This window comes from Geotrypetes seraphini, chromosome 9, assembly GCF_902459505.1.
Source record: "Geotrypetes seraphini chromosome 9, aGeoSer1.1, whole genome shotgun sequence".
NCBI classification, from domain to species: domain Eukaryota; kingdom Metazoa; phylum Chordata; class Amphibia; order Gymnophiona; family Dermophiidae; genus Geotrypetes; species Geotrypetes seraphini.
Window position 1 is genome coordinate 36,247,384 of NC_047092.1, and position 13,392 is coordinate 36,260,775.

At 44.1% G+C, this 13,392-nt stretch overlaps 1 protein-coding gene across 6 annotated transcripts in view; it reads left to right on the plus strand.

Moving 5' to 3' along the window:
* The first annotated feature begins 8,842 nt into the window (after positions 1–8,842).
* The window catches only part of KIF21A (kinesin family member 21A), a 230,741-nt gene continuing 226,191 nt past the window's right edge, over positions 8,843–13,392 (plus strand). For all 6 annotated transcript variants that reach the window (XM_033959317.1, XM_033959319.1, XM_033959321.1 and 3 more), the window contains exon 1: positions 8,843–9,219. In XM_033959317.1, coding sequence (XP_033815208.1) covers positions 9,176–9,219 — 44 coding nt within the window. In that variant the 5' untranslated portion in view covers positions 8,843–9,175. The remainder of the gene's footprint in view (positions 9,220–13,392) is intronic.

Below are 13,392 nucleotides of genomic sequence, written 5' to 3' on the forward strand. Positions count from 1 at the left end.
TCTGCAGAAATGTGTAACCCCTAGAAACTAATTCAGCAGAATGGGATCCAGCCTGCCCAATGCCCCCATCTCGGGCACCATGCAGTAAATGGAACAACGTCCCTTAGTTCCCGAAGAACTACAAGAACTGTCCTGAGGACCAGTAACACTGAAAAGGGAAACACAAAACATAGAGAGTCCAAGAACGAACTGGAAACCTGAGGAGGATGCAAAGATGCAAGCATCCTGAAAAATCTTCACAGCCCCCTGACCTGACATTATAGCGTCTTCTCCCTCATGAGAAAGCCTGAAGAGTCATTGGAAGAAGTCAAGATCCCCTCAGAATAAAGTGCAGGAGGTCAGGGAATGGCAGGATGAGACTAGGATCTGCAAGAAGATTCTCCTAGGAAAAATCAAGTTTCACAATGTAAAGAGGAATATACTGGAACCATGAAAACAGTAGTAACCCCATGCAACATGAGCGAAATACGTATGTCCTTTAAAGTGAATACGTACTAGACTCAATCAAGATGCTGCATCTACCGCCCTGTGGAAAACAACAGCATCCTTACAGGTATCAGACAAAGCTCACATCGCTAATGAGAGCTTCAGGGATGAGGCTAACAGCCACATAGCGCGTGATCCTCCGCGGGTTTGATAGAATAGGTAACTGGCTCCTGGTTAAAAGGAGCTGTACAGCCCTTCCTGTCTGGTCGGGGGGCCCGTCTAGCATGTGCCATGAGAAAATGGTGACAGGAGAAACCAGCGTGATAAGCATGGAAATCTGAAGTCCAGGCCTCCTCAGAAATAGAGAAAAAGAGTCCTGGCCGCAGGAAGATGCGCAGTGTCATTATGCCTATAGAGACAGCCTGAACTTGGAAACTGTTTGTACTACCTTTAGGCATATACAGTGGTGCCTCGCATAAAGAACGCCTCGCACAGCGAACGCTGCACACAACGAACTTCATGTCATGATTCATACAACGAACTTCGTTTCCCACAACGAAGTCGCCCGAGCTTCCACGATCGCTGCCGATGTATTGCATCCTTCCGCGCAGGCACTGCAGGCAGTCGTTAGTCACTGCGCTTAACGCGTTTCACATAACGAACTTTTCGCATAACAAACTTGCTCCTGGAACGAATTAAGTTCGTTGTGTGAGGCACCACTGTATATCCTGTGCCACTACTAGACACATGCAGCTCAGCACAGAGGCCCAAATAAGGACAGTTACCAACAGACAAAGGCTCAATCTGCAAGGACCCCAAGAGAGATAATGAGATACCTGTGTGAAATACAGGATACAGGATATAGGATACAGGATAAGCATAATCAACATGCATAATCAACATGCATGGGATAGATTTGAATGCACTGTATCTCTTGTATGCAACTTTCTCATGTATTCATTCAGGAGGTCTTGAAAACCTGGACTGTTTGTGGCTCTCAGGGACTGAAATTAGACAAGTTTTGTTAGAGTTTACACAATAAAACAGTCACACTTTCCAAGTAAAATGTGCATATCCCCAAAGTCCTGGCAGTGAAGTTAGGTAAAATATCAGATGTTAGTATGGGAAGTTTGGTTGGTAGCCAACTAAGCTATACAGATAATTTACATCTCTAGGTACTAAGCTTTAGTAAAAAAAAAAAAACAAACAACAAACCAATACTATGGTTCCTTTTACTAAGGTGCGCTAGCCATTTTAGTGAATGCTAAATATTAGCACGCGCTAAACGCTAATGCATCCATAGATGCATTTCTTCCCAATTACACAAGTTTTATGAAACCCCCCTCCCAAACAAACCACCAATCTTTCACCCTTACCAAGAGATCCATATCTTTCCACCATTCCAAATAGCATATATCTGGGAGAAGGATGTAAGATTTTTCCAAAACTGTCCAGGAATTGCATAACCATATTCCAAAATCTATGATAGAGCATTCAGCGTGCCAGCTGGTGCCAAAAACGTCTTGCACGGTTTTCTACAAGGGGGGGAGGGGGTATATTACGTATGTGGAGATTTCTAGACGCCTACTGAAGAGAATTCAGACTGTGCAAAATGTAGCGCCCCCCTGATCTATGCTTTGGAAAAAAAAGTCTGACAGAAAAATGTCATTTTAAAAATTCATTTACACTAGCTTTCAGTTGAGTCTGGAATATTGTTTAAATTGTACTGTTTGATATTCAAAATCTTGCATGCTTTAATATCTCAGTAGATGATTCATCTTATATGTAGATCATCTGCTTGTTAATTTTATGTTTGAAACTCAATGTTTTTATAGTTTGAGTCGCAGGGGTGTTGCATCAAAAAAATGTTTTAGTCTCTATTTTCTAATTAAGCAGCAGGTGTTTGGTCCATTCTGCCCAATGAAGTAAAATATTTACCTAGTTTGAGCATTTTGAAAAAAGCTCTAAAGAAATCAACCTTGTTTTGAAAATATATCCTTGATAAAATAGGCATCAGGCAGCTTATCTAACTGTATTGATCAGTGGTCATTCACTAATTTTTAAGTCAGGGCTGTTTCAAGTCCAAAGAAGCTGAAGGAAAGCTGGCAAATATTTTCCTACTTGGAGGCCACACAACCAATCAAAGTTTCTGGACTTCTGTCCCCACTAGAACACCTGACCTCAGTCAAGCATGCAAAAAATAGAAAAAACCAAACAAACCCTTTTCAAATACAGACCCACATACTAAAAGCACTATTGTACACAAATGAAACCCTAATATGCCAGACTCTGTACACAGTGCACAAGAGAAATAAAAATGTATTTTTTCCCGAACAGCCTAAAATATAAAACCAACAGATGTAAAATTCAAATTGTATGTTAATTGCAGTGCTGGGATGAATGGCAGTACCGGTAATCTGTTTATGCATATCTTCCCAAGACAACTACTCCTGGCGTAATTCTGCGTGACTGTGCAATGCAGAATTCCCCTTTTCCTGCGCAGAATCTTAGATGGTGTTAGTTTCAGCAGGTCGCAGCATTGGCAATGATTCCCGCATAGATGAATGGCAGCGATCTGCTTATGAATACTTTCCCCAAGAAGTCTCTCTGCGGCAGATAAGAGGCTTCTGGGATAGCAGCAGAATGTGTGAGAATCGCTGCCCATACCATGACCCGATGAAACAAGGCCAGGAGGCAAATATATGGCACAGGGTGATCATGGGAGGGATTGGGTTGTGAGTGCTGGCATTTGCTGTGGGTTGTACTGATGGAGAGTGGCTATGGGTCCTATGGTTGCTGAGGTGGTGCATGGTGATGAGTTGTAATGATTCACAGGGGTGTGGATGCAGTATTAAGTAAGTTTAGGTAGCCCACGTGGCAGTCAGTGACGCTTGTTGTGTAGCGGTACAACAGGTGCTTGTGAAATGCTGTTTCTATTCACCTTTGAGTAGAAGAGAGTACAGGGGAGGAAGGAAGGAAGGAAGGAAAGTTGCAGGCACAGGGGGAGGGGAGAGGTGAGAGGAAGGAAACATGTTGGCACAAGAGGAGGGGAGGGAGACATGCATAGTGAGGGGAAAGGGTGAATATAATGCATGGAAAGAGACCAGGGGCACAAGACAGGGGGAGAGAAACAGAAATGTTGGATGTGGCAGTGAAAGAGAAGGGAGAGAATGCTGCATGGGGGAAGGGAGGGCATAAGGGAGGGAGAGTGAGAGGTGTTGGACATAAGGGTGGATGGAGGGAGAGATGCACAGGAGCTGGAGGGGAGGAAGGAAATGTTGGATCCAGGAGCAGAATAGAATGATGGAGAGATGCCTGGCAACATGGATTCAGGAAGAGTGGGAGAAATGCTGGGCTACGGGAGATAGTGCAGGCAGGAAGAGGGAAGAGATCAGGAGATCTCAGGTTAAGAGGGTGGGGAAGGAAGGAAGAGGGAGCACATGCTGGGCTATAAGGGGGAGGAAGGAAGATGCTGAGAATGGTAGAACCCTGAGGAGAGGAGAGGGTGGAAAGGAAACAGATGAAAGGATAGGTAGAAATATGGTAATGGGGGTATGTTGAAGATGAAAGGAAATAGAAGGATGAGAAAGGAATGAGATGGGGAATAGAAGACGGAAATTTGATAGGCAGCTGAAAAGCGAAAAAGAGGAAAAGAAGGGTAAGAAAGAGGCAGAAAAAAGCTAAAAAGGAATGATCAATATGTTAGAGGCAGGTGTAGTAAAGGAATAGATAGGAGCAGCCGTTTGAAGGAGAATTAGCAAATAGGAAAGCAGAAAAGAGAAACTGGAACCAATATAATGGAATAATAAAACAACCAGACAGCAAAGATAGAAGAAAAACAGTTTATTTTACATGTTTTAAATGGAATATGGATAATAATTAGCAAAAATATTGTTTAAATTTTGACAAATAAACTTGCAGAGTTTGCTAATTTTGTGCACAGAATTTTTAATTTTTTTTGTGAATTTTGTACAGAATTCTTCAAAATAAATGTTCTATTCTACTCCAGTTTGATTTATTTGCAGCATTTGATGTAGTACATCATGATATTTTACTTCAGCTACTTTTAGATATAGGTCTCCATCAGGTTGTTTTGGATTGGTTTTCTAAATTTCTTCTGTACCGTTCCTATTCAGTAAATATTGAAGGCAATATCTCCACTAGCTGCCAGTGAAGAATGATTCTCTTTAAAATAGCCTGCATGGTCTATAAAGCAATTTATAATATGAACTTTGAAGGGCTAAGCTCAGACATCAAGGTTCCCCTTTAATTCCAGAATAGAAGAAAAACACAGCGCCATAAGCTATCTCAAACCCTCACCTAAGCATTTCAAACTGAAAAAAAAAAAATGTTCGAGTCCACCTTCGAATTCATAGCCCCAAAGTTTGGAATAGCCTACCGCTGTACTTGTGTCAAACTCCAACCTATTATGTCTTCAGAAGATCGTCATGACTGTTCCTTACCCTCCCCCCCCCTCCCCCCCATTTTACAAAACTGTAATGTGGCTTTTTGTGCCAGCTACAGTGGTAACAGCTCCGACGCTCATAGAATTCCTATGAGCACTGGAGCTGTTACTGCCGTGGCCGGCCCTAAAAACTGCACTATGCTTTTCTAAAACTGTGTATGTCAGGGGGGGGGGGGGAGGGGGAGTTAATCTGTAGAAGAACTTCTTAACCAGAGAACTGATTTGGACTTCGAGAATGACTTGTGAGTCTAGGTTAACGCCTAGATACCTTATGCTCTGTATGAACTCATTCGTCAGGATAGGAAACTTTGAGGAATCAGTATTAGGGGAACACAAAAAATGCTAAAGACTCTGTGTTAATTAAAAAAAATGACACAATAGATAGCAGAGTAGTCGAAGTCAGAGAAACTCATAAAAGAGAATTACACTTCAAAAGAAAGTATGCCTTAAGGATGCATGCCCTTGTTTCATGGCAGCATTTGCCAGGAAATACAGCTTGGTACCTATTGTTTAAACAGACATTTTTAATGCTCTAAGTCCTGAGGTCATAACATATTCTGTGTCCATATCCCCAAAGTCTGTTCATGTTGGTTTTTCTATGTGTGGAAACCAGGTGCAGTACCTGCAAAATTGTAGTTTTATACATATCTTGTGCAAAAATGTATTTCTGTGCTAGATTCCTGTGAACCGTGCCGAGCTCCACGACTATGGAGATGGTGCGGTATACAAACCTAAGGTTTAGTTTAGTTTAGAGGTAGTAGCATTCATTCTCTTTGTGATGCTTCCATGTCATCAGGCACTGTTGTAGGATCGTTAGGTTATCCTTTTTTGCATATTTGAATTTTTTTCCGCTTGTAGAAGTTCCGTTTTGGCAGGATGTATAGATAGCAAATCACAAATGACTTTTGCTATTACAAAAATACAGACACCAGAACCAATTGTTGTCATGTTGAAATGATATCAAATTGACCTCCCTTTCCATTTACCATGATGTCGAACCGAATTCCAAAAACATTCTACAAGATCCTTTTCATTATTCTATTCTTGCTGTAATACTTGGCAAACAGGAAGTTAAAACTTTGTGAAACTTTACTTTTAAGATTATCTAGTCTAGTGCATGGAAGGTGTGTATACAGGTATGACTCATATAATGTCATTCTGGGCAATATCCATTTGCGCTAACATTCATAGTGACAAGGCCACCAGCACTGCTCTCCTTCCTTCCACATGCGAGATGAATAACAGTTCAAATCCTTTCCCCTCGAACGGCACTTTACTTACCATACACATGCTGGTGTGGAAAGAGGCTGATGCCGCTGTTCTATGTTGGGCCAGTGCGGGGACTTAAGCATCTGCGCATGCTCAAGGCCTTTCAGCTCTCGCTTTCTCTGAAATTCTCAAAAGGCCTTGAGCATGCACAGATGCTCCAGGGTCCTACACTGGCCCAGCGCAGAACAGCGGTGTCAGCCTCTTTCAGCACTGGCACAAATATGGCAAGTAAAATGCTGGTCAGGGGGAAGAGGTGGATAGCAGCACTATTCATCTCGGGTGTGGAAGGGAGGAGAGCAGCGCTGATGGCCTTGGAAGGTTTAGTGTGGAGGATGCCAGTGTCTATTGTCCTTGGGGGGGACTGGGTGTAAGAGTGGAGGGTAGCAGCACCAGTGGTCCTCGGGGGAAAGGGGGGGATGGAGTGAAGGGTAGCAGTGCCAGTGGTCTTTGGGGAGGGAGGATTTTAAAGGTGGCCAAACTCTGCACTGTATATCACAAAAGAAACAGAAAGAAATGCATTTCTTCCTGAACAGTCCAAAATTGACATATTTCAGTCACTATATTGAAAAACATTTTTCCTACCTTTGTTATCTGGTGATTTAATTTTTTTTTTTTTTTTTTTTTTTTACTATCTTGTTCCCTCTGTACTCTTAACTCTTGTTTCCAAGGACTCCTTATGCTTTTGCTGTTTCTTTCCTCTCCTTTACTTTTTTCTTTGGCATTGATGTTTATATTCAGTTTCCTTCCATTTACTGTCTCCATCTTAAATATATCTACTTTCCCATCTCTTCCCTCTCCTCAAGCCTTGTGTATCATCTCCATCCCCTCCAACTATGTGCACCATCTCTTCCCCTCCCCTCTGTCAATGTGCACCATCTCTTCCCTCCCCTCCATCTGTATGAACCTTCTCTTCCCGTCCCTCAATCCATCCATCTCCCCCTCTCCTCCATTCATATGAACCATTTCTTCCCTCCTCTTCCTCCCCCCTCCATCCATGTGCACCATCTCTTCCCTCCTCTCCCCCTCCATCCATATACCATCATCTCCTTCCCCTCTCCTCCATCCATGTGCTCCCGTTCCTCTCCTCCCATTCAGCATCTCCCCCTTCCTCCCCACAGCTCATTCTACCAAATTACCTTTCACCTGGATCCAAATCCCACCCCCCAAAAAACTAAAAGGAGATTGACATCATGGCAGAAATTCTTTATTGTTGTCCGCAGCCTCCTCATGGTTCATTTGCTGCAGTCTGCCCAACCAGAAATAGGAAGTTGCTTCATGGGGGGTGGACCGCGGCAGAACCGTGCAGAGTAGGACCCCGGCAGCACTGGAGAATCGCTGCCCCTCCTTGCAGTTTTTGAGGTGGGGGGGGGCTTCAAACCACATAAGAGGTCCTACCACCAATTATGGGGGGGGGGCATAGCCCCCTTGAGGCCCTATTCCATTTATCTGCCATCATGTTTCTCTTTTTTTTATGTTTATTAAGAACTTTATATACCGCATAACAGCTTAAAAGGATCTAAGCCAGGGGTGTCCAATGTCGGTCCTCGAGGGCCGCAGTCCAGTCGGATTTTCAGGATTTCCCCAATGAATATACATGAGTTCTATTTGCATGCACTGCTTTCATTGTATGCTAATAGATCTCATGCATATTCATTGGGGAAATCCTGAAAACCCGACTGGATTGCGGCCCTCAAGGACTGACATTGGACACCCCTGATCTAAGCGGTTTACAATACACAATTCATATTCTTCAAGAAAAGAACTCCATTAAAAATAGAAAAGGAAAGATTAAAAACAAAAGTTAATTAAAAAAAAAAAAAGATCCATGCTTGCCGATTTGCATGTTTCTAAGGACTACCAGGGGTCTCAAAGTCCCTCTTTGAGGGCCACAATCCAGTCGGGTTTTCAGGATTTCCCCAATGAATATGCATGAGATCTATGTGCATGTACTGCTTTCAACGCATATTCATTGGGGAAATCCTGAAAACCCGACTGGATTGCAGCCCTCAAGGAGGGACTTTGAGAATGAGATCCCTGGACTATACTGTCCATCAGGAGGCCTCTCGGGCACAACAGACATCAGAGCTTGCAGGCATCACGGACACTAACTGCCCTGCTCCAGCTTTAGGGCCACCAAGTCTTGCTAGAGACCAACCACACAAGAGAAGAGAACCACTTTGGCTGGTTACCGCGACATCCTTCATAGACTAGTGACAGTAGTATTCAACCCAGTCCGGGTTTTCAGGATAGCCTCATTCATATTCATTGTGGATATCCTGAAAACCCGACTAGTCAGGCGGTCCCTGAGAACTAGGTTGAATACCACTGGACTAGCACTTTTTCCTAACCACAAGATAGCAGCAGCAGGATTCAGGCAGCCTGCAGTACACGTTCTGCCTCCAACAAAGAAAAAGCAGAAAGATCACGGTTTAAAAACGACACCCCCCTTCAAAATCTATTCTTATGTCATCTTCGGCCCCGTCCCCTTCCTAACCAAAATCACTCCGGGTCCCACAGCACTCAAACAACTCAAGCCCGGGCTCTCGTATAGGAGCCCGCAGCGCACGCGCCCTAGGCGTGCCTGCGCACCCCGAGAGCTTTGGCTGGTTTTCAGGCCGTGACGTGTCCACCCCCCCCCCCCTCCCCGTCGATGCGCCTGCGCAGACGAGCGTTGCGTTCGCCCCGCCTTCCCCGGTAGAATGCGAGAGAGCGCGGAGGGTAGTCACAGTTCACGGTCAACGGTGGTGACGTGAAAAACCTCCCCACAATAAAGCAAAAAAAGAGCATCTTTTACTGAGCGAACCCTTCCTACATTAACGTCTCTGTATTCTCCGCTGGTTAAGCCGTCTGAGTTGGTTTTTTTTTTTTAAAAGCTCAGCGCCAGTTACCGGTGCCACAACTGTTTATCATCTTTTTTTTGGCGGGGGGGTGAGGGGGACGGCAGCGGAGTCGGTCGGGCCGGGGTGGCTCACCCCCCCCCCCTTTTTCCGACGCTTATGCCCCAGCAGCTGAAGGATGTCGACGGGCCAGGACGAGAGTTCCGTGCGGGTAGCCGTCCGGTAAGTTGGCCGGGTTGGGGGGGGGGGGGCGGGGAGCAGGTTTGTTGTACCTGCTGGGGCGAGAGTGTCGGAGAAAGAGACGAGTGCAGGGGGGCTGCTGTCGGGGGGGGGGGGGGGACTCCTGGTGAATAAATCATCTTCTGTAGGCCTGAATGCGAGCAGTGGGTTAAAGGTTGGTTTACTTTTAGACCCGGGTATTCAGTTGCAGGTGACCCGGTGCTATATATTGCAGCCCCTCGGACCGGCAGCAGGCCTTTTGGGGAGCTTTGCAGTTTTGCTTTAAATATACTTGGCGGCAATTACTTTGTTCATTTAAGAAGTGTTCCTGTCCATAGCGTGTGATTTGTGGCAAGGTGGAGACGCCGGTACACATATAATTATGCGGGGAAAAAGTACGATCGTGATGTCATACACTGTGCAACGTGTTGAAATGAAACGCATATACTGTAGGCAAGCATGGCTACGATGATCGGATGTAGAGGAGAAATTAAAAGATGTCCTGGAGTAAGAAAGCAAGATTGTGTGTGTGTTTTTTTTTCATCATCATGTTATTGTGGTGCATGGAGAATGTTATTGTCACTCTAGACTGCGTTGAAAAATTAATGAAGCGCTTACGAAAGAACAAAGGCAGTGAATAGCTTAATAGTTGGCTTCTTCTTTTTATGTATTGGTAGCTTGTTATTGCATAGATAAGTTTTACTTGCAGAGATTCTTCCGAACGCTTGAATATCGTTTTGTCACAGGAGATGGTATATGCACGACTTTTATAATAACAAGGTCTGCTACTACCTTATCATAAAACTGAACAAACTTTTAAAAAATATCACATACTGCTTACCTGGAAGAGAGTTCCTTAATTATCCATTTATATCTTTTAGTAATAAGCTTTCATCTTCATTATAAACGTCATCAAATTAGACTCGCTGTGAATCTCAGAAGGCTGCCATGACACTGAAAATCTGCAAGTCTTATCTAGAGGCGTCAGGGTTCCAGTAACCTAGTTTTCGGTATCATCATTCATAAATGGGATTTTTCTCAGGTTTTATAGCCTTTCTTCCATCAGCAGTATTTGACTAGAACTCCTTTTAGATCCGGAGACCAAACACTCACTGTTACCATTGCTTGACAGAGACTGCTGCCCCACCCAGGGTCTGAGATGCTGGCTGGAGGAGCAGAAGCTTGAACCCAGCAGAGCAGCTGCTGTATTCTTGTATGATACTTTGATTGCTGCAAAAGCAAAATATCAGCTATTTTAAATGATTCTTCATAGAATATAGAACAGGAGAGATTGGGTGAGAGGTTTTCATCCACTAGGCTAGGGGTGCCCACACTTTTTGGGCTTGCGAGCTACTTTTAAAATGATCAAGTCAAAATGATCTTCTACCAACAATAAAATTAAAAAAAAAACACAAAGCACACGGTATGCTGAGAAAATTGTTAATTACATTCCTATTCCGGGGTTTTTTCAAAGAGGTCAAGGCAGATGACTCTATGCACTGAAATCTCAGTAACAACCATACAAAAATAGACAACTATACCCCCCTCCCTTTTTACTAAACCACAATAGTAGTTTTTAGCGCAGGGAGCTGTGCTGAATGCCCAGCGCTGCTCTCGACGCTCATAGGTTCCTTGCGCTAAAAACCGCTATTGTGGTTTAGGAAAAGGGGAGCCATAGTGCAAAATATAGACAGCAGATATAAATTCAGACATTTTGATCACTAAATTGAAAATAAAATCATTTTTCCTACCTTTGTTGTCTGGTGATTTCATGAGTCTGGTTGTACTTTCTTCTTCTGACTATGCATCCAATCTTTCTTCCCTTTCAGCCTGTATGCTTCTTCTCCTCCAGACCTCATTCCCTCCCCCAACTTTTTCTTCCTCTCTCCCTGCCCTTTCTTTCTCCCTGCCTCCCTTTCTTTTTTTCTCTCTTCATGCCCCCTTTCTTTTTTTCAGTTTCCCTTCTTTCCTTCTGTCTTCCTGCCTGCCCCTTTCTTTCTTTCTCCCTGCCCTCCACCAAGCCACTGCTGCCACCATCGGATAACAGGCCCCAAAATTGCCGCCGCCCCAAGCTCTCCCTGCTTCCCTGCATCGGGCTGACCAGCATTCCTCTCCCCGACGGCGTCAATTCTGCCGTCAGAGAGGAAGTTCCGGCCCAACCAGGCAGCGATTGGCTGGCCCAAACTTCCTCTCTGACGGCAGAATTGACTTCGGGGAGAGGAAGGCTGATCGGCCCGGTAGATCGCCAAGGCAAAGTGAGTCTATCATGGGATGGGCTCCGCGATCGACTCACTTTGCATTGGCGATCTACCGGTCGATCGTGATCGACCTATTGGGCACCCCTGCACTAGGCTCTGGATGTGAAGTTAATTTTATCATATGAATAGAAAAGTTTGCATTTTCAATTAGAATTATTTAGATCTGAATTCATATTTCATTTATGAAAATATAGGTTGTAAGAATACTTTTTGTTCTAAAATTACATTTTTTGTTTTTAGTTTAAATATAAATGCTACCTATAATAATTATTGTTTTCTCCTTGTCTATCTAATTAATCCTCTGGTCAGAGTTCAGTTTCATGTCCTTAACTGGGTCATTATGTATACAGGATGTTAAGATCTAAGAGCTAGATTCACTAACCTCCGATCCGTGTCCAATCTGTGTCCGTTTGCATGCAGGCCGACAAATTCACTAAAGGCCAGCATGCAAATGGAGACAATCGTTGGCATGCCCCCAGCCAAATGCACGGATCACTAGAGCCCTTACAGTAGTGACAGGAGAAACAGCCTCCTGTCACTGCTGTCAGGACTTCTACCGACTTTTTAAAAATTTTTTAAAATGGGTCAGTTAGATCCTTAGGCCCCCACCCTGTGCATCACATGATGCACCAGGGCGGGGCCTAAGGCCTCAAACTCGTCGCAGGAGGCATTGGAGTAGGAGGGTTTCAGCACCCCTCCTGCTCCGTTAAAGATACGGGGAGGGGGGTTGGGGAAGGGGCATCTGGTGGGTGGCAGGAGGGAGTTGGCATCTCTCCTGCTGTTTGTTTTTGGGTTGGTGGGTGGGACCGATAGCAGGAGGGATTAGTGAATCGGGTCAGAGGGAAATTAGGTTGCAAAGGGCTTTCAAACCGATCGGTACACGATCGGTTTGCTTAGTGAATCTAGCCCGAAGTCAGAAACTGAAGATGGCCCTCCTTGCACAAAGCTTAAGGATGATATTGGCTGAAAAGTGACTGAGAATTGTATATTTACTCTAGGAAAGCAAATATTTTATGCAGTAATATTTTTTGCTATATTTTGAAGTATTAATACTATGTAGCTGGAGAAATTGGAGTTTTCGTAATTGGTGATTACTTTAGCTTTTGAGACCATTCAAGTCTTTTATCAGGTGTGTATTAACACAGTATTTTTGTTAGTGTAAATCAGGGATGTCAAAGTCGGTCCTCGAGGACCGCAATCCTGCTGGGTTTTCAGGATGTCCCCAATGAATATGCATGAGATCTATTTGCATGCACTGTTTTTGTTGTATGCTAATACATTTCATGCATATTCATTTGGGAAATCCTGAAAACCTGACTGGATTGCGGCCCTCGAGGAACGACTTTAACACCTGTGGTCTAAATAGATTGTACTTTACATTTTGAAAGCTAATATGTAGGCCCCCTTTATCAGAACGGTGCTAGCGAGTGCCTTGTGGCAAATCCTCTGAAGCCCATTCAATCTCTGTGGGCGTCGGAGCATTTACTATGTTGGCTCGTGCTATCAGGCTTTGTAAAAAGGCCAATAATAATCCAAATACTTTTTTTAATAGTGCTATTGGATAAATGTAGCATTGTACAGTGCTAAGATTCAGATATGATATGTTCCTTCCTTGAAGAACTTGCAAGTTGTATCACATATTGTTGTATGTATTGTTACATATTCCAGGAGAGCCACTTTACTCATGTTACTCCTCTTCTAAAGTCACTTCATTGGCTTCCCATCCATTTCCAAATACAATTCGAACTCCACTTACTGACCTACAAATGCACTTACTCAGCTGCCCTTCATTATCTCTCTTCACTTATCTCCAACTATGATTCCCCCCCCCCCCTGGTGGGCTCTGCTCAGCTGGTAAATCCCTCCTATCTGTGCCCTTCTCTTCCACTGCCAACTCCAGACTCCCTTCCTTCTGCCT